The 21957-nt window shown below is 41.3% G+C and overlaps 1 protein-coding gene across 2 annotated transcripts in view; it reads right to left on the bottom strand.

The window, feature by feature from the left end:
• LOC127626753 (receptor tyrosine-protein kinase erbB-2-like) overlaps positions 1 to 21957 on the bottom strand; it is a 165903-nt gene that overhangs the window by 11487 nt on the left and 132459 nt on the right. For both annotated transcript variants that reach the window (XM_052102768.1, XM_052102767.1), the window contains exons 12-23: positions 21047 to 21249; positions 14624 to 14756; positions 12524 to 12614; positions 10390 to 10544; positions 10244 to 10288; positions 9241 to 9379; positions 8916 to 9038; positions 8600 to 8698; positions 7142 to 7327; positions 4463 to 4618; positions 4018 to 4093; positions 3779 to 3925 (exon numbers count right to left, since the gene is read on the bottom strand). In XM_052102768.1, the coding sequence (XP_051958728.1) occupies positions 3779 to 3925; positions 4018 to 4093; positions 4463 to 4618; positions 7142 to 7327; positions 8600 to 8698; positions 8916 to 9038; positions 9241 to 9379; positions 10244 to 10288; positions 10390 to 10544; positions 12524 to 12614; positions 14624 to 14756; positions 21047 to 21249 (1553 nt within the window). The remainder of the gene's footprint in view (positions 1 to 3778; positions 3926 to 4017; positions 4094 to 4462; positions 4619 to 7141; positions 7328 to 8599; positions 8699 to 8915; positions 9039 to 9240; positions 9380 to 10243; positions 10289 to 10389; positions 10545 to 12523; positions 12615 to 14623; positions 14757 to 21046; positions 21250 to 21957) is intronic.

The raw sequence follows: 21957 nt of genomic DNA on the forward strand, positions 1-21957 counted from the left end.
TGCTTCCCCCCTCTACGAGGCTGGATCTACCACCGCACCAACTTCTCCACATAGGTCCTAACAGGCCATGTGATGCATTTGCCACTCTTTGCCTCCCCTGCCGGGTAGGTGTGGCCTCCGCAGGGTCTTCTCCCCCTGAAAGAAGGGCTAAGACCTCCTTCCCTCAATGCGTGTAAGGGCCCCGGCTGTAGTTGCTCTATGCGAGAAACATAGAGAGAAAAGAGGCCCAGCCAGGCTGGCCCGTTCCCAGGTTGGCGGCCATCACCTTGTTCCCCCCTCCAGGGTAACGAAAAGGATTCTGATGGCTTGAATGGGGCATTGGGGAAGGGTACGTACAGTCTGATACAGTTGGTCGTCCTGCACGTAAGAATACCTGCTCGCTCCTGTATCAGCAGTTCACGTACACGGCTCAGTGCATGGCACTTTTATAAGTGGACCCCTAGTGTCGCTTCTCTGACACAACGTGGAGAGAGCGACAGAAGGGGAACGTCTAGGTTACGTATGTAACCTCTGTTCCCCGATGGAGGGAACGAGACGTTGTGTCTTCCCCACCACGTTGCTGAGCCACTGTTGTGGCCGGACCATTTCCGGCTCCTCAGAAAAATCCTCCCGTATTTGCGCCGCTTAAATACCCGTATGTCCGGGGGCGGGACATGCAAATACCGGCTGTCAACTCTCATTGGCCTTTTTTCATAGATCAGAGGTGTATATCGGCGCTCAAGAGAGACCCCTAGTGTCGCTTCTCTGACACAACGTCTCGTTCCCTCCATCGGGGAATGGAGGTTACATACGTAACCTAGACGATTTTGTGTTCCAAGTAAAAAAGAAAGGGTTTTGAACATGAGGGTGTTTTTTACATAATTTAAATTATCGAGGGAACTATTCCTATAAATTAACGTAGAGGAGGATTTTAAGTAATCTCGCTGCATTAGTTTGGTTTGATTTGAGAGGCTGTTGCACTTTTTGCAGTGTGTCCAGGCACAATGCTATAACTTCTTAAATGAAAAACGTCTAGGTTACTAGTGTAACCCTCGTTCCCTGATGGAGGGAACGAGATGTTGTGTCGATTGTAGTGACACAAAGGGCTTCTTTCGGGAGCCTCGGATTCCTCTGAATATGAAAAAGGCCAATGAAAAATTGGTGAACAGAATTTGCATGTCCCGCCCCCGGACATACGGGTATAAAAGGTGGGGATCATACATCTGTTCAGTCATGTTCTGCACTGAGGGTCCGAGAAAAAAGGTTCGGCCATTACAGCGGCTTGGTACAGTGTTGTGGCAAGGGGAACACAACGTCTCTTTCCCTCCATCAGGGAACGGGGGTTACACTAGTAACCTAGACATTCCCCTTCTGTCATTCACTTTAAGTTGTGTCGATTATAGTGACACAAGGGGCCCCTATTTAATAGCGCCACCTACACTGAACCGTATTACATGATCTGCTGATGCTGGTGCAGCAAGCTGTAGTGTGCCAAAGGAGCTTGGGCATCAGACTGCACATAACCTTCCCCAACGCCCCACTAAGACGTCATATTGTTTTTATTAGGTTCCCGGCATCCGACCAAGGTTTTCTCTTGAGGGTTGGGAACAAGCGACGTGACAAGCATGGGAGCAGGCCGTGCCAGCCGTGGCCTTTGCTCTCTCTATGTTTCTCCTCATAGTGTTAGATGTGGCTGGGGCCATCTAGCTAGAACACGCATTGGGGAAGGTGTTCTTTCTGGTGGAAAAGACCCCGCAGAGACCACATCCTGCCCAGACTGGGGAGGTGAAAATGTGGCAAATACGTCACATGGGCCTGTCGCCACACATAAAAATACGTCACATTGGCATGGTGGTAGATCCTGCCTAATGAGGGAGGAGTTCTACAAACACGGCGACTGGGGCAGTGGGGACTGCCCAAGGGAGACGCGGGTCTGCCTGACTGTACCATCTTCACTGTGGCTGAGAGCTGGGCTCTGGTTGAGGCGGAGCTACCTGTTGGTTCCTTGCAGGGGGATGCCCTCGGTGAGCAGACGGGGCTCGGATGGGTGTAGTCCGGCACCGAGGCAAGATGTGTTGGATGGCCTCCGTCTGCTTTTTCACTGCTTAAAACTGCTGGGTAAAGTCTTCAATGGTGCCACCGAATAGACCGAGCTGGGAGATGGGGGCATTGAGAAAGCAGGCTTTGTCAGTTTTCGGGCACGCATCTCAACCAAGTTCAGCCATAGATGACGTTCCTGGACCACAAGGGTGGCCATCGCATGTCCGAGTGCCCGCACTGTGACTCGGAGGGTGAGGTCGGAAGCTGAGCGCAGTTCCTGCAGCACATCAGGATCAGAACTACCCACGAGCAGATCTTTTAGTGCCTTGACCTGGTGAACTTGCAGGAGGGCCATGGCATGCAGGGCGGATACGGGCTGTCCGGAGACCCTGTAGGCTTTTGCTGTCAGCGATGACAACATCCTACAGGCCTTGGAGGGGAGTGCTTGGAAGTGGTTGCACTTTGTGGACACAGGTGCAATGCAACCACTTTGTCCACCTGGAGGACCTCAGTGTACACATGGACGGCCCCGCCGTCGAGGGTAGTGAGAGTGGAAGAGTTAGGAGGTTGGTTCCGGGCAGTAAAAGGTGTCCTCCACAACCTCGTTAACTCGTTGTGCACCTCCGGGAACAAAGGAACCGGGGGGTGGCGTGGCTTCAAGCAGCGCTCTGACCCACACGAGGCAGCGCCTATGGCCGTCAGAAGCGGAGAGATATCTGCCGCATCCAGGAACAACGCAAAGGCGGAAGGGCATCTTGAGAAAGATGCGTATTTAAAAAGATGTTCGATGCCAATGCATTAACTCTTTTAGAGAAATGATTGCTCTTTTAGAGGAGTTATTGCTCTTTCAGAACGCTGTCAGAGAAGGGAGAAAGCCGCTGGCAATGCGTTGTAGATCCAACAGCAAAGCTCTGTAGAGGTGAGTGGGACAGTAGTGAGTATCTCAGCTCGCTGATCACACAACCGCTCGGCTCGAAGAAAGAATCTGACTGAACGAATATATTAAGAAATATTCCAGATATTTTTCATGCTTTCCTTTTACAAATCAAAATGTTTCAAGCAAAACATGTTTTCTTAGTCATATTGTTTTAACAGTTAATCAATGTTTTTCCTGTGTCCTAGAAATTATTTTCCAATCTGTTAGTCTATCCCTAACGAAAACCACTTCCTTAATGACATAATACCTCAGGAAGTGACATCATTTTCATTGGAAACCCAACAGCACAAACATCTGTATTAGCAATGGAGTTGACGATTTCTATGAATGTATTGTGGTATTAGTTGTTTTTTCTTGCTCTAAAATATTCCATCCCATTTGAAAACAAATTGTACAGTATGTTTCACAGAAATTGGTATGACAATTTCAAAAGTCTGAAAGATAAATATAACAAAAATATACTTAAAGTTGACACCCTTATGTAAGCTAACTCTTAATTCCTCAATGGGTAAGTTTAGCTCTCTATTTCTATAATGTTAGCGTACATCCTGTTATGGATCCTGTTAATAATCTTGCCATTGTGAATGCCTTAAAATTACAACACATGCATACTCACATTTGTGAAGTTAAAGAGGTACTGCACAACAAGAATGACCTACATAATGCCTTAAGGAATATTCCTTCTTAATCACTCCACAATGCCTTAAGGAATATTCCTTGTTAATCACTCCATAATGCCTTAAGGAATATTCCTTGTTAATCACTCGAGACAGAACTTAGATACAAATAATGTTATTATTATCAATAGAAACAGGCACTAACATTTGACCATGATCATATACACGTCTATGGTACAGATGAATGGCTGAGGGAGCCTCTCTCCCTCCTCCAGCAGTTCTGGAATGTCCCGTGCCGGTATGAGGTCATATGGTTTCATGCCAAAGGTCATCAGTTCCCATACAGTCACCCCTGAGATAGAAAGAGTGAGGACATGATGGTTATTTTAAACCAGAGGGTTAGCAATTAAAGTAGAGTAACTGTAAACCCATGCAGATACTGACCATAACTCCATACATCACTCTGGTGAGTAAACTTCCGGTGTAATATGGACTCAAGTGCCATCCATTTGATGGGCACCTACCCAAAACACACACATACCCATATTCTCAATAAATATATGAAATAGTAGATTTACTGACAGTCAGGGGCAAATTCACTACACAGTAGCGCCACTTTAGCATGCAGTATTTCATACTCACTTAACAAGGTTCTATATGCACTGGTACAGCGCTGCACCATACTTAGATAAAGCCATTGTCATTCTATTTCTTTTCTTTTTTTCAGATCTCAGTCTACAACCTAGCATTCAGAACCAGCCTGCAAGACGAGACATTGCTCCATGCAAATTGCGACCACCACTAATTTTGTTGCCTTGTCTGCACCATTATCTTTTATAAATAATTGGTTTAGTGAATCTGGTGCTAAAAGCATGCAACACAGACATACCTTTCCCCCATCAGCGTGGTACTCGGTCTCATCTATGTCCAACAGTCTGGCCAACCCAAAGTCTGTAATCTTCACATGGTTTGGGTTTTTGACCAGAACGTTCCGAGCTGCAAGGTCTCTGTGAACCAGCCTCACTTCTTCAAGGTAACTCATTCCCTGAGTACATAAATACATGAACATGAGCACATGAATACAAGTGGCTGGAATAAATTATTTCATAAATAGTCTATATGCTTTACACCAATCCTCACAATGAGCAACATAATTAGTTTCTAGTTTCTGTCTACATTAAACACGAAACTGCTGCAAAATATTGGCCTGCATCAACAAACGAAAACAACTAAGGAGATCGGTGAAATCCCTGGAATTAGGTTAAGAAATTTCCAACACATTATTAAAACCTGGAAGTATAGTGGTGAACCGTCAGCTTTGCAGAAGAAATGTTGTCAGAAAAAATCTTGAATGATCATGATTGAAGATCACTTGGTGAAGTCACATAATTGTTTTTTACAGTAGATCTCACGTCTAAGTTTAAATGTGAATTTTCACATGCACAATGCGATGAGAACTTACAGGATTGGGACTAAACAGTCAGTGAGGCTAAAAAAAAAAGTACTTAAATTTGCTATGGAGCATACAAATTAAACTGTGGAGCAATGGAAAAAGGTCATGTAGTCCAGATTTACTGGTACCGAAACCCAGGAATGAGGAGGAATGTGCTGTCACGGAGTCCTCGCCAGAGGAGCAGCCGTGGCTGTCTGCCTGGGGATGGAGGGGTTGCTATAAACCATGAGAGCCAGAGGAAACACTAGTGTATGCCAAGATGGGGAGAAGCGGTTCCATCTGCCAGGGGTTGAAGGGCTTGCTGCTGTCCTCCGGGGGAGATGTGAGCTGTCGTCTGCCGGAGGAGTGGTTGAGGACCAGCCGATAGTGTTTCTGGGGATGGTCGTGCAAGTTTTTCTCTCTTCTCCTATCTGTCTCTCACTCTTTATCTCCAGCTCACCATTTCCCTCTTCCCACGCTCCCCCTTGTCTCTACCCCAGATTCCCAGGAGGCGGGGTGGACCACCGACTGACAGAACGGCCGGAAGGGCAGCGTCTCCCCTCCAGAGTTGGGGGGGGGGGGGTAGGTCAGTCCGGTTGGTGACCAGGACTGAGTCAGTCTAAGGGAGGAGTGTGACGAGGAGGAGGGTGTGGCTGGGCCGTGAGGGTACATGACCAGTGCTGAATCAGCTAATCAACATGAAAGTGAGATAAAGAGGAGCCGGAGACACCAGTTCGAGAGAGAGAGATGCAAATGTTGCACTGTGCTACATATGGGTGTGTTTGTTTATGTTTGTTTTATGTTTGGTTTTACATTAAATTTTATGTTGACTTTTCAGCTAGTTCCCACTTCCTCCTTGCCCATCCTTTAACTGCCATGCACCCTCACAGCCCGGCCATGCCCTTCTCCTCATAACATACTGTTAATACGTGACAAGTTAAAGTGAAAACAGCGCGAGCTGTGAAATGGTCCATTATTGTCTATGGCAGCAGCTTCTCAGTCTCTGTTGGTCATAGGCATCTCAGTAATAACGCGAGTTACAAGATGTGGTAATTCAAACATCTTTATCAAATATCTCCTGATTAAATTGCTTTAACAACCTACAGCACCTGTAGATCCCAGAAACATGTGCTCTTTCTCTATTTTCCTTTCATCTCTTGCCCTTATGAGAGAGCACCTATTCCCGTCATTGAAGTTCAAGCAGCAACAACTGAAAAAATAACTATTAATACAATCATCCTACTAAATACAATATGAAGATACCATAATTTAATGTATTAAATATTGTTGCGCCAAGGCTGGTCACCTCTCTGTATTGGTGTTAATTTTCTGTGTTTACCTGTTGATTGAGGGGAGGCCGTGTCAGGGCGGGAATAATTTGAGAATTAAATACGTCAGCGTGAATAATGGGGTGGGGTAATAGTTTTTGGAGACTTTTCTGTTTGATGAAGAGGGGAGAGAAGGGAAGGTAACAGTTTTTGCTGAGATTCCGCCCGTTAGCAGTGTAGGATCTGGTGTTTATTGTTTTTTGGGGAAGTTAGGACACCTCCTATTACCCGTTTGGTTAGCCTGTAAATTCAAAACAATAATAAAAAAAAATCCCATTGGGTGTTTGTGAACTGAACCACTTGCCTCCTTCCTGGTAAAAGTCACAACGTTACACTGTTGTCAGAAGTGTGATGTTAAATCACTGTTTCCCTCGTTGTGACTCCCAGTTGAAAATGGATAAATGTATAACATTCACTGTGTACCCCAATGACACAAGCTACAGAAAAAAAAAGCACCATGCATAATAAAAGGGAACTTGTTGCAGCCGGGTCAGCTTGTGGGGTATATAAGTTCAAGCTAATGAACACCAGTCAATCGACTCCAACATGACTTGACATAAACCAAATGACCGACAAAATGTCTTTTCAAGTTTGTATAGGACAAAAACTCAGATTTTCAGGGAAGAGCATTTATCGCTGATCACTTTATCACATCTTATCTGGTTACGACACTATCACTGAGGTAATCAAACAAACTTGCATTGTAGCCTATATGTGAATAAAAACAAATATTGTTTAAAGAATATTCATTATAGATTTAACCGACAACATTTCTGCATCCTTCCAGTACACACATTAGATGTCTTACCTTAGCAATCTGTACACACCAGTTGAGGAGGTACTGAGAGCCAATGTGATCCTTGTTCTCTCTGACATAGTCCAACAAACATCCGTACGGCATGAGCTGAGTGACTAGCTGAACCGTAGAAGTCAGACAGATACCCAGCAAACGGCACACATATGGACTCACCACGCCTGCCATAACATACGCCTCCTGTGTATAGACACACACATACACAAAACACTAGGGCTGGAACTCGATTCTAAAAAAGAACTGATTCTTCAATTCTGAGCAATTGGAAATCCAGAGTCAATTCCAAAGCTTGGAATCAACTCACCTCAGGGGGACTCTGCTTAGGAGTGTGTCGGTGTTTATAAGAAGATCTTTCATCTTTCATATTTTGATTCATACTTCTGAGATTATTAAATGTGTGATTTTACTTTGCCTCCCATTTTTTCTTAAGAAGCTATAAAATTATTGTTGAATGGACTCAATTCCATTGATGCTGAAACCTGGAATTGGAATCAGAGTCGATTCCAGAACAGCCCAACAAAACACTCACACCTATTATGAGGGTCATTTTGAGCTCACAGATATTCAAAATAAATACATGACCAGGGTGAATATTATGAAAATTGTCAAAAACATGTGCAGGTCATATTTTATTCCAAAATAAAATGAAAAAAAATTAGATTTTTAAAACGATTAATTACCATTCATTAAAAAAGGGATAATTCACCTAAAATTTTTAATTCTCTTATCATTACTTACCCACATGCCATCCCAGATGTGTGACTTTTTTTTTTCTGCTTGACAAAAACAAAGATTTTTAGAGGTATATCTCAGCTATGTAGATCCATACAAAACAAATGATTGGTGACCTTTGAAGCTCCAAATAGGAGAGATATCAAATGTATCCATCCTTGATTATACTTCGTAGTGCTTGATGCATGTGAAGAATGATAGATGGCGCTGTAGGAAGTGTAATCGAGCTTGAAATCATGAGCACCAAGGAGACTTGACTGCTGTCAAGATGTACAATGAAAAAGGAGTTACAGCTTGGTCTGTTCTCACCCCAAACCAACTGGATCAATTCAGAATACATTGATTAAACCACTGGAGTCTGATGATTATGTTTATGCAGACTTCATCTCCTTTTTGAAGCTTCAAAGGCCTTATCACTATTCACTTGCATTGTATGGACCTACAGAGCTGAGATGTTCTTCTAAAAATCTTTGTTTGTGTTCAGCAGACGAAAGAAATTCATATACATCTTAGATGGCATGAAATGATGAGAGAATAATTTTTTTTGGTTGAACTAACCTTTTAAATTTTAAAGTACATTTGTTAAAGTACAACTTTACAAATGTGTGTGTGTGTGTGTGGGGGGGCGTATATGATCAAGACATTTCTTTGTAAAGTTCAACCTCCTAATATTGTGGCCAAAATTACAGTAAAAATAAAAGCAATCCCAGGAACACTCACATCCAAGATTTCTTTGTTGGCTTTGGGTGAGGTGTTCTCACGTAAAACCTTAATGGCCACTGGGATCTTAATGTTCTCCCCGTCAGGTGCCCAGATACCCTGGTGAGAGTGAGAGAAACTGAATTAATACATTAATGCAGTGAAAAAGGAAGCACCATTATAAAATCTCTAGATGATAACAGATAAGCTGATAATAACAATACAAATAGATACACTATTTTATGTAAACACTAAAAACAAAAAAGTTATTATAATATTATTATTATAATAGAGATAGGACCTCTGAGACACTGGTTAGATTTGTGCAGTGTCTTACCTTATAGACTGTGCCAAAGGCTCCAGATCCCAGCACTCTGAGTTTCTTAAGCTCTGTCTCTTTAAGGATGCGCATCTGAGCCTGATTGGGCATTGCTCCACTCGGAGTCAGAGGCTCCACCAGCTGTAAGGAAAATTTAAATACCATAAGACAACAATATGAAGCATGTGAAGAAGTAATTTGTGTCATCATAGTTCATTAAATTATTTTATCTCAACAGATCAAGGGAACTTAGATTCCTCATGATAGGAATCCCTTGAAAGATTTAGAATGAAATCCCAAAACCACATTACACACAAATGAGAAACTTAAACACAGATCTTACCTCGTGCTCTTGCAGAATTCTCCTTAAGGTTTCTTTTTTCTTCTGATGCTTCTGTCGGCGCAGGTAAAACACCAGCAATGCCAGCAAAATGATGAAGAGAAACACGCCACCAACTGTGATCGCAATGGTTGTACCAGGCCTGCAGGATAACAAATAATTCACTTTCGTGAATCGGGCCAGTACTGTGTGGTCACTATACCTTACATTCGTAAAATGTGTTTCTATGCCTGCAAAACTTTTTTTTGTAATGCATTAAACATAGTTTTTGCAAACACTGCTGATTTGGTGACTGCAAATTAAACTTTCACCAAGGTTTTATTATCTAGCAGGCTAACATAGATAAGGTTTTGTAAAAACTGTGAGAATGACTTTTGATAGTCTTAGAAGCATCTGTAAGAATGGGTTAAATATGATAATACAATCATAACAAAAAGTTTGTTTTTAGTTAAAAAAACATTTTTTTGTAAATATAAAAATTAATAGCTAAAAATAAACTGAACCATTTTGATAAGTGAGGCCAGAAAAAATGTTTGCAGGGTAAGTAAAGATCTGAAATACTGGTCTGACTGAGCCAAAAGCAAACAAACAAACAAACAAAAAAAAAATCTCACTGTTCAGCCCTGTATAATTACTGGATGTTTACCTTTTGAAGAACATGTGGGTGGTGCAAAACTCAGCACCACAATGCTACTGTAGGGTTGTTGTGGGTTGTTGCCAGGGTGTAGCTATGTGCATTGCAGGGTGTTCTGGATTATTTATAGCACATTGTTTGCTGTTGCTAGGGCTTTCTGATGACTGCTAGGTAGTTGCTTTCTGGCCTAATTCAAATCAAGTGTCTATCAAGGGACTCAGGTCCCTACTTCATAATAAGTGGAATTTTTATAAAACAAAATGTTGGCCTATTTTATCGTCTGGCAGACTAAATCATGTGATTGCTTAGAAAAGTACCAGCACATCCTCAACATGCTGCATGAGTATATTTTAAACTCTGGTAAATACTTACCCAGTTTTCTGTTGGATGGGGCACCCCCTATCATCTAATGGACACCTGACAGTAAACACAAACACAAAATTTAATTCTAAATTGTTGTACATGACCTGAAGAATCTAAATATGTGGGATCGTTCATGCGCTGAGTGTGTAACTCACGAGACAGTGCAGTTGGTCTCACAGGGCAGACAGTGTCCTGTAGCATTGAAGTATTTCCACACAGTGTGCTGGTCCTCTTTCACACCACTGGGACAGCGCTCCACACACACATCTCCATCCTGAAAGTGCATACACTCCTTACACTGTTCTGGACCCTGAATGAGATACACACACACATTTTAAATTTTAGTGTGTAAAAAAACACAATTATAAGGCCTTAATGAAGTGTTTGTATAAGTGGTTCTTAACCAGGGGGACAGGGTCCACTAAGGAAACTTTTTTGTGTTAAGTACTTCCACAGTATCATCAGTAAAGCTCTACACCCCTTCATCAACACAAAACCAAAGATGCGTACCAAAGACAAAGTATAATTTTATGTTATCATTAATACTGTAACGTCCTTAAACACTGGTTGGAATAGGGCCGAACCTTTGCGATGAGTCCGGGCTTGTTACTCTGACGTAAACGCGCCAGCGCGTCCTGCTGGATATTTTCGTCATTACAGCAGAAACAACTTAAAAAACTCATTTTTGGGTATACAGATAAGTGTAAGACATCATTAGAGACTATAAAGGGTCTACTTTTATTCGTGTACACTCACAATAACAACAAAATCTTTTGCTTTTGTAAAATAAAGAAAATAAAAAGGGTGAGCTTTCAGCAGTCTCTGTTCACGAGCATATTTCAGAAACACGTCACAAAAATGAACTGAAACTCCGCAAATTCTTATCACTCAAACATGGAACATATGTCTAAACAAAGCTTAAAATGTCTACTTTTAAATAAAACTATTCCAATTTAACACAAATATTCTCCTGCAATGCAATCTGTCTGAAACAAAGCGATGTACAGTTTTTACTAGGCTATCTAATTATCTGTAATGTGATCCCACCCACCAGCAGAGTGCGCCATTCATATGCTAATGTAATGAGACGATAAATGCAAATGGTACACGCCCCCGACTCTGAGGTTGTAAACACAACTCAACTTTTCTGAAGGATCTTGTGACACTGAAGACTGCAGTAATGCTGCTGAAAATTCAGCTTTGATCACAAATTGCATTTTACAATATATTTAAATAGAAAACTGTTCTTTTAAATTGTAAGAAGAGTTCAGAATATCAGTGTTTTTTCTGTATTTTGGATCAAATAAATCCAGTCTTGGTGAGCAGAAGAGATTTCTTTTAACGGTAGTGTAGGTCTAAAATTAAGTAAAGTCTTTATGTAAAGAAAATATATAGTCAGATTACTTCTTTTAACTTAAAACTTGATTTGGATCATTAAGTCTCCTCACATTAATTCTCTATCCCTGATTGATGGGACCAGGGGAGGGGTCTTTGTATCTTCAGGTGTGAACCACATCAATATTCACAGTAGTTCACGCCTCCTCGCATATTACCCATCATCACTAAAAGTGTCTTACGAAAGTTAAATTACTACATTGTTTTGTATGACCAGGACGAGTGATCAGGATGATTTTCACATCATTATGTAGCAAAAAATCTAAGCTACAAGATCCAGTTCTCAAAAGTATTGTGGACAAATGTTTAGTATGTGTTATATGACCTTATTTCAGTGACTTAAAATGTTAGTTTTTTTCAAAAACCATGCATAAACGTTATTTTCTCAAAAATACAAACCTGTACATACATGTTGCTCACATATTATTGTAGCCCAGTTTGTGCTGAATACAGTGTTATCAGACTTTAGCCATTAATATGTTTTTAATCGACTGAAAAAAGCACAAATGTCAAGGCATGTCAAAACTTCTCCAGGGCCCAAAATAACCTCAGACCCCAGAGGGTTAAACTGAGTGGCCTAAATGAGAAGAGCCTTTACGCCTTTATGATATTTTGGTGCAGAGATATGGCTGATGCATGCTGCCATATATTCTGGGTGGTTGATAAGGCATTGCTATGAGGTTGCTAAGGTGTTATTAAATGGTTGCTTGGGGCCATCAATTTCGTAACGCAAACAGTGCGGGGAAAGTTTCATGCTGAAGTTTAATACTTAGGGGTAGAGGTTATACTTCACTCTAAGCATGAGCAAAAGTAATAGTGATGCTTGCCTTGACAAACACCTCTTATTACATGTTATGTGTATTGTATGTATTTGCTTTTGCATGATTATCTTACAGGGCCTGTACAGGAGGCAGAGCCATTGACTGCTCGACATTCTGGGTGGCACGAGACACAGCCAGAACCATCCACAAACTCCCGTACTAACCTGTGAGAAAAACAATTAACAGAGACCTAACATTAAGCCACCATCTATAACAGCAGTATATGAATCTGCATTTAGATTTATTTAGATTACTGGTGTTTCTGTAGTATTCAACACTACATATACAAATTTAAATTTAAATAATCTGTATGATTCTTAGGTGGTTTTTGAAGGCATTTCAAAAGTAAACACAAAAAATATGGAAATCAGACAATTGTAAGATTATATATGCAGAAGAATTCCACCAACATGATTTGAAATGAGAAAAAAACAGCCTTTCAGTTTGGAATGTTTCAACGTCGTAAATCACCGGCCTTCACAAGAACCCCCACCCAGTTACACCAGGCAGTTTCTGTGTAAGGTTAAAAGGACCATCAGATTTGTACAACTCTAAGACATTTCATCTAAATCTAGACTTGCTTGATAATGCTGAAAATCGCTTCGAACTGTGGTAACGTTTGTACCTGACAAATTAATGATTATAGACTGATGGACCTCTTTAAAATGTGTGTAGCGATGTGCAATCACCTATAATTGATAAATATAATCTTTAACTCTGTATGATTTATCTCATTCTACTAAGAATGGTAATTATAAGGTTTAACTTGATAAAATACAATGATGTCTAAAACCAATATGATTTTGTAACCAGGGATTTTCATTTTTTATTACCTACATGTATAACATCCTTAAAAATATGTCATATTTAGTATGTAAACATTTGTTTTAATATGAAGAGAAAGCTGATGAAAACGAATATCATGTCTCTTGTACCATTCTCAAGATATAAAAGCTCATGATTAAATATGTACTATTTGAGTCTGAAACAAAGGACCATAACTCAACTGTCGGAAAAGACAGCCCAGTTGACCACGTGACTCTGAAAAGTCACTTCTGATTGGCGCAGGACACCTTTGGGGAATGCGGCCACTTTCAGTTAAAATAGTTTCAAACAGGAAGAACACGCTCTCTTCTTGCTCTCTTCCTCTCTCTTCACTCTTCTCTTCTGCTCCGCTGACTGCTCAGACTTCGCTGTGACTTCATGCCATGTGAGATTCACGAAAGCTCGGGACTCGATGTCCCGAGAAGGAGTGAGAAGGCCTCGCTTCACAGCTAACCTCACCATTCATACAGACGATAAATTCGGTCACAAATAGATCAAAACATCAACAGAACGAACTTTAGACCATGAACCAAGCCACACAAAGTATGCAAGGACCACCACAAAGACAAGCAAGTACATCTCCAATGTTGTGCTCAAAGTGCTGGTGTATTAATTAAAAAATTTGGGTAATCCGATAGCAAATCGACGTAGACTCAAAAAACGTCTTCTTAAGGTATGGTTCTTAAGGTATTGTCAGCAGACTCCGTAAAGTTCATCTTCACTGTACTGATCAGTTATTTCACATTCTGTCACTTTTCACCAACCTGTCTCATGTATATATATATGTTAGATTAGATTTATGTTTAGAATTGTAATAAAGCTTGTCTGTGTTTAAAGATGACTTGACTGTGATATATTTTGATAAATAATCTCATCCCTGTTTCTACAAGATTTCACTTCTAAGCTGTACCTAAATACATGTGATATTATTTTCAATAAGCCATGAGAATAATATCACTCCAATAAGTGAATTAATCATAATTAACTTATTAAAGCTAATTCCTTACAGTAGAAATTGTGAGCTGACACAACTAGACGTTGTATTACGATTTAAAAGGTGGAGAATCTATTAAGACAAATAATCTAGTTATTTGTTATTATCTAATTTATAATGGTTGTCGAATGCGACTAATCCCGTTATACATTTCATTACCTAATAAGGACAGTTTAATTTAGTTCATAGCTCACATATTTCAAGACTAAATTTAGCATGCATGCAAATTACCCTACATATAATGGTGGTAAAATGCATGCAAAATACCCATTTTAGCTGACCCCGTCCACATCTCTAAATGATATATGTAATACCCTACACAATCAAGAATCTGCACATTTATACTGTACTCACCCCTGTAGGACATTACACTGCTCCACACACTCCATCCCACGTTTGTAATTAACACAAGACACACACAGGCCAGGTCCCGGGCCCCAGCATCCCGTCTTAGCACACAGGGGGTCACACACCCTGCCCTCCGAAACTACACAGAAAGAGAAGAATTTTTTTTTATTTCATAGTCAAGCAGTGGAATATTATTTATTATGGAAAAAAAAAGATTTAAAAACCCCATGAAATGGCTTGACAAACACATTTTTCTTTCGTAAGTTTATGTACTTCCTCTTGAAACAGGAAGTTTGGGGAAGATATATCAAAGGGGCTTGTCCTTTTTAAAAAAGAAAATTGTAAAAAGTCTTTAGTTATGTGACATCTTAAAGTTATGAATCATGATTTTCTACTTGCTAGTAAGAAACAGGCGATACTGTATTAAGGGAAGGGATATTCTCATTCTCAAGAGCATTTGATTGGACAAAATTATGTGTAGTGCCAGATGCACATGTCATAGGCGGTTTCCTACGGTTCAAAATGAGAGTGGGGGCGATGAACAAGAGGATTTATTTCAGAAGTGCACCCTCTCTTGACAGCTGTGCACCGCTCTACCCCTATGTTGAGTAAAATGTGCCACTAACGTCCTTTCAGTACTGTTAAATTATTACAATAACATCAGCAATGAAAAAAGCCTTTCAATGACAATAAACATGCTGTGCCTCCTGGCCTGACAGTCACAAGTTGACAACATGTTGAAACAAACACTGTCTGCTATCATGACATGATACATCATGACGTGCTAGTTGTTTAGGTGGAGTTGTTTTTAAGAGGAGCTGGAAAAAAAAAAAGATAGAGGTAAGAATCACAATGATTGTTCATGTCAGTCATTGATGTTTATTTGAGGAGTATATTTAGAACCTCTCAACTAGGGTGACCATACATCCTCTTTTTCACAGACATGTCCTTTTTTCTGACTTCAAAAAAGCACCTGGCCAAGATTTCAAAATTGGATAAAAATGTCAGTGTTCTGGATTTGTCTTCATATTGATGTGCTCTCTACATTTGGGACTATCATACATTATGTTCATTTAATATTGTGCATCAGTTTTCACATGTTTATATGTCCTTGTGTGATTATTCTGGTTGAGTGCGGCAAAGCTTGCACTTTTTCAAGGTACTTTTTTACAGGTTGCTCTCTCTCTCGCTCGCCCGCTCTCTGCGCATGCGCTGTATGCATGTGCATGAAAGAGATCGCCATTCTGCTCCTTCTCTCTAAAGGCAGGGTGCTTTTGTGTAACAGCTGGCTGGCTCACGCTTTTCCTCAAGCTCAGTGCCCCTGCTACATCAGCTCCCCAGAAAGTGGAGACTTAGCTAGCGGTAAGGCCCTAGCAACCATAGCAAAAGTGTAAAATGATTCTCTCTGGCCCGCATCCCTCCGGGCACGGTAAGTGTTCCGTATGGTTAGAGTATGATGAAGTAGTGACCAGAGCCCAGGGATTTGCCTCTAAAGAAGGCCCGAGGACATTCCTTTGTGACCCCGCAAAATTTCCCCTGCCGTTGACTGCCAGGATCAAGAAGATGCTCTCAACAATGTTGTTATTTTTTCCATGATTGTCTAGTTCCTAAAAAAGTTTGCAGACCTTATTGACCACACTTGAAGCTCAAGTACATGCATGACAATGAGTTGTACTGTATGACTGCTTTCTGGCAGTGGGCGGCGTTCAGGCCACGGTGAACACAGGTGAGCCCCTGTGTTTTCAGGCTTGCTACGCGGAGGTGTGGCTGTCCGAGTATTGCCAGCTGGGTTCAGTGCACAGTCGAACACGGTTACATGCTTCAGTTCGCGAGTTGAACACCTCAATTTCTGTCCTCGACTGTACTGATGCAGGATGTGCCTGTATTGCACTCAGAGGTAATTTGTACCAGCATGCGATGCACTGAAGGGCTTTTACAGTCATTATTTTACAGTCGTCAAGAATGACGGTGGGCAGCAGCACATTTTGGATTTAATATGGTTGAATTGGACTCTCTTGAAGTCCATTTAAGATGTTCACTGGAGACAGTTTTTGTCTCATGTTTGTCCTCTGGACTGGTTTGTAATCGATCAAACTGAAAGACACTTACTTTCATGTGCAAATTGACCCTCGTCACAGGCCTTTCATGAGATTCGCCTTTGAAGGGACTGGGTACTAGTACACACACATACACACACAAAATGAGTCAATATGATGCTCACTCCATTGAAATTGAACGCCGTCCATGTGTTGTATTACCTCGACATCTGGTTACTGTTAACAGTCAGAGATGCAAGTGTGTGAGCACAGGGCCATCATCTGGCCCAAAGTCAATTGGGCAAAGAGTTTGGTGGTGTCCATCTTGGGGATGGAACTCGAGTTGGCGACCATGTTGGTGCATCTGACAGATGAGTGTGCTCACTCTATTTTCCAATGATTTACTAGTTTCAAGCTAAGGAAAGCTTTGTCGCTGAAAATGTTTCAGTGGGCCCTGGGATTTATGGCTGCAGTGGCTGCAAACCCCCCATTGGGCTTGTTACACAAGAGGCCACTTCAGTGCTGGGTCAACTCAAGAGTGACTCGTCATTCATTGTGAAATAGTTGCTCATATCTTTTAGTGACATTCTGCTGCCTAGCTGCACTAGCGATTTAGAAAATGCCTGCATTCAATCAGATGTGCATTGTGCTTTGCCAGACACAAAGTTGTCAACATCCTACACAGTTAGGGGAGCCCTGCGCGATGGTTATCCGGCCTTTGGCACATGGACATATGCGTGAGTAGCGTGGCATATAAATTGCCTTGAACTGCATACTAGCTCTCAGAGTGTTTCAGTTAGTCATGCAGGGCTTTCACGTACTGATCTGGAATGACAATACAGCAGTGGTGGCATACATAAACCGCAAGGGAAGACTGAGGTCCTCCTGTTGATAAGTGCACTGATGTCCTGGTCATCTGAACTGTGGAGCGGATTTACTCTCAGTTCTGAGGATCTCAGAGGAATTCAGGGAAGCTGAAGTTGACCTGTTTGCCTCTCCGGAGACCACACACTGTTGCCTCTGGTCAGCAAAATGAGAGTATGCGTTTCCTCCCCTTCATTTGCTACACCAGATGTTGTACAAAATCCGTAAGGACAGGGAAACTGTGCTGTTGGTGTGCCGGCATGGCCCTACCATCCTTGATTTCCAGAGCTGGTTCTGCAGAATAAAACTAAAGAGGGATTTGCTCTAGCAAGCTCGAGGCACAATCTTGCATCCTCAGCTGCAGGTATTCATTCAACATTCGACCATGAACATGGCTTCCTCCTGGGCTTTGGATCAGGGTGTGTCCTTGGTGTACATCTGTCTGGCTGCAGGCTGAGCTTCTCCTAATCCCTTGGCTAGGTTTTATGACTTGGATGTTTCTTGTCTCTCTTCATATGAGTTGGCTGTAAACGTGAGTTGATTTTCAATGTTCACTGTCCCAAGGGCTTGTGTTGTAATGCAATGAATGCTAGTCTCTTGACCTGCTGTCTTGCCTCTTCTGCTACGGAGAGTGTGGAGTTGAGTGTTCACTACCCGGTCGACTATTGGCATTACTTTATTCTGGTGGTCATTGACTGCTTTGAATGCTTTCCCCACCCCAATTCTTTGAGTGTTTCTGTGTAGTATTTCACTACAATGAATATATTGTTATTCTTATATTTCCCAACCAGTTGCTGACATTGTGAATGAATGCTAGTCTCTTGACCTGCTGTCTTGCCTCTTCTGCTACGGAGAGTGTGGAGTTGAATGTTCACTACCCGGTCGACTATTGGCATTACTTTATTCTGGTGGTCATTGACTGCTTTGAACGCTTTCCCCACCCCAATTCTTTGAGTGTTTCTGTGTAGTATTTCACTACAATGAATATATTGTTATTCTTATATTTCCCAACCAGTTGCTGACATTGTGGGGATCATATACCATCACAGTATACATATACTCTGAGTGTGGTTCAAGTAAGTAGTGCATCCAACCACTTCTGTAGGAAGTGCAGTATCTTATGTAAAGGGCAATGCACTGGGCCTTCACCATGAGAGGGGCCAAACAGGCAGCCTCCACAGCTCTGGTCATGCCTTGCACCTATGAGAGGAAGTCCCTCCTCAGTGGAAGCCTCCACGGGGGGCATCCATAAGCTCCACCAGCTCTGGAAACCAGAGACGGTTGGGCCACTCTGGCAAAACCAAAAGCATGGTTTCCTTGTCCTCACAGTTTTTGAACAAAATCTGGTCCAAATGAACAGGTGGAAACACATGCTTGCATTACACTGGCCATTTTTGAGCTAGGGTGTGCAAGTCCAGCGGAGCTTGTGTTATGGGGTACCAGAGGCGACTGGTCTCCGGTGAGGAAAACAGGTTTACCTCGGCTTCACAAAATACCTCCCAGATGGCGAGGGTGCAGCTGAAGCCCTGACGGTAGAGCAGATCTGCACCCCAGGTGACCAGGAAAATGCACCACACGAATCGACAGGAGATGCCCCTGGCACCAGTGGAGAAGCCGGTGCATCAAGTTCAGAATCCGATGCAACCTCACTCCCTCCTGGTGATTAATGTATGCCACAACTGGCATGTTTTCCATCTGAATCAATATGTGAAAGCCCTGCGTGACTAACCAAAAGGATTTTAGAGTCAGAAAGACTACCAGCAACTCTAGGTGATTTATGTGCCACTTGTCCAGGTGCTGAAGGCTGGAGGACCGTTGCATTGGTCTCCCTAGCCCATGTTGGACAAATTACGTCTGGTCACTTGACCGAGCGCAGTGCTTGTCTGATAAAAAGCAGTCATTTTCAAAATTACTAGTGAATTACACAAAAAAAAGATTGATGAGGCACCTTCGAATTGACCCAGCACTGGCGTATGAATTAGCTCCATACACTTAATGATTAGAATTTAATTCACCCTTAAACCAGAGAGAGTTATTTTTCAAAGATCAGCCTAATCAAAATCAGCTGAGGACGTCAGTGAATTTTAACAGACTGAACTGTATGATGACAATGTATCCCCTGCACCTTTTGGGTTTCAAAGACTTATTTGAGGGCTTGCTTTCAAGAAGACCATGAAGAGGGCACTTAAAGTGGTTTGATGATAGTGGTGAGTGTCATTTAATTTTATATAGATCTCTGCTTGACTGTTTTAGTAGTTTTAACATGATTGCTGGGTCATGAACGAATGTTTAGGGGCATGGCTCATGAATATTGATTTGTTTATTATAACGTTGGTTAACCTGTGTAGAGCTGTAGATCACATGGCCTAATTAATATTCATGAGGTAGCCCAGGGCCCGGGAGAGGCTTAACCCGGCCCTGGAGCTGAGTGAGACCAGTCCTCACCTTTAGACCTCACAATATAGCATCTCTTTCCGGCAAACGTAATCATACTCTGTGATTGATAGAATCAGCGCACCGTCTAACAGCCTCCTCTTCGTCATTTCAGATATTTCAATTCCTCCATAGCTCTTTAGCCATGAGACTAAAGCCTGGAGGGCTCAAGCAAGAGATTTGTGCTATCCTATCTCTGGAGCACACTGCTGTGCCCTGCAAGAATACTTAGTATGGAATACCTTATTCGGAAAGGCACAAATAATGACATGAAAATAACGAATTCATCCAAATAATGGAAAAAATATTTGTTGATGAAGTAATATTTTAAATGATCATATACAAAATTATGAAATTATGTCTGTGAACTGAAGTCAATATTACTAAAGTGTTAACCTAATGAATGAAAATGTGCAAAGTGTTATTTCAAATCGGATGGCCGTGGTCTCGACTAGACATTTCCAGTCTCCGTTTATTGTACATACCTTCAAAATCTGAGCTTGTCAAGAGTAACATAAAACTAAAATACTATATCATATACATTTTCGACTTCTTGACATGTCCATGTTAATGTTTCAGATGATTCACAAGTAAGGATTCCCATGTATTCAAGCCCAATGTTAAATTCCTGACCTGAAGTGATGATTTCACAGTAGAGCTTGTCTGTCCATGTCTAAAAGATTACCGTATTTACATCAAAATCCCAGATTAATGTAATTATCTGGTTAATCCATTATTTAAAAAAGTGTAAATGATCCAGGGTGTACATACAGAGAAAAATCTCACTGGACTGTCAGATGGGGCGTATGCCAAAGTGACATTAAATACATGTGTTTCATATCATTACTTCATCAAATATATATCATGCCAATTTTACTTCAATCTGTGATAATAGATTAGTTTCTAATAGAACTATGACTTCTTTATACAGTGTGGATGAGATGCGTAAACGTAGCAAAATCAATGCATTTTAAAATGAAAATGTATTATTGTGGACATGGCCTTAATTTACATGGCATCTTGTAGTGGAAGGATGCCACTGAATTTGCTTGGTAAAATAACATTACAAAGAGACATACAATTTTTTTTATTTTACCACATGTTTGTTGGTCTTGGTTGTTGTTGCTGATGAGGTTGGGTCCCTGCGTGGGGTGTAGCAGAGAGGTCCAGTTCAGAGAGGAGATGTAGCACAGTCTAGAGTTATTATGAATCAGAGCTAAACCACCACTGACACTGCGCAATGAACGCAAACCGAGAGACTCGATATGCAAAGACTGAACTCCCAAAGAGAAAACACCCCTGAAGACAGAGAGACATGAGATAAATAGGTTAACTAGACAGCTAAAGCAATTAGATTACTAGATTTATACAGTCTGCAAAAAGTTGAAGTTTGCCTGTGCAAAAGTTGCCATCACAAAGCTAGCATGTTCTGTATGGTTGCCTAAGCATAGCTGGTTGCTAGGGTGTTCTGGGTGGTTGCTAGGTCATTGCTAGGTGGTTATGTAATTGCTATGGCATTGCTTTGTGGTTGCAAAAGTGTTCTGAGTTATTGTAAGTCCATTGTTATGTGGTTACTTGGGTTGTTGCTAGGGGGTTTTGGGTTGATGCTAGGTGGTTGGTAACTGACCCAGTCAAAAGAGCCCATAAGTCTCTATGATATTCTGGTCTCTAGATATATTCTAGGATCTCTCCTTCAATGTACGTCTAAGGGAATTTTTTCCCACACATGGTATATCCAATCACTCAAAAGTTAAAATAAATAGCAATAAGAAAAGTAATAGCACCTGTCTTCAACAAGCCATATCTGAGGTATCATTCATGTAGGTAGCACAAACGATGAGTTATATGACAATGTTTAATATTAAGGTCAGGGGTTTGTTCAAATCCCAAATCCTAAGAATGAGCAATAGTAATAGTGAGGCTTGCCTAAGCAAATAACACTTATTACAATCATATTCATCATTAAAATAATGTTATATAACCATATAATTCTGAATAAATATTCCA

This window comes from Xyrauchen texanus, chromosome 33 (assembly GCF_025860055.1).
Source record: "Xyrauchen texanus isolate HMW12.3.18 chromosome 33, RBS_HiC_50CHRs, whole genome shotgun sequence".
In the NCBI taxonomy this organism is placed as follows: domain Eukaryota; kingdom Metazoa; phylum Chordata; class Actinopteri; order Cypriniformes; family Catostomidae; genus Xyrauchen; species Xyrauchen texanus.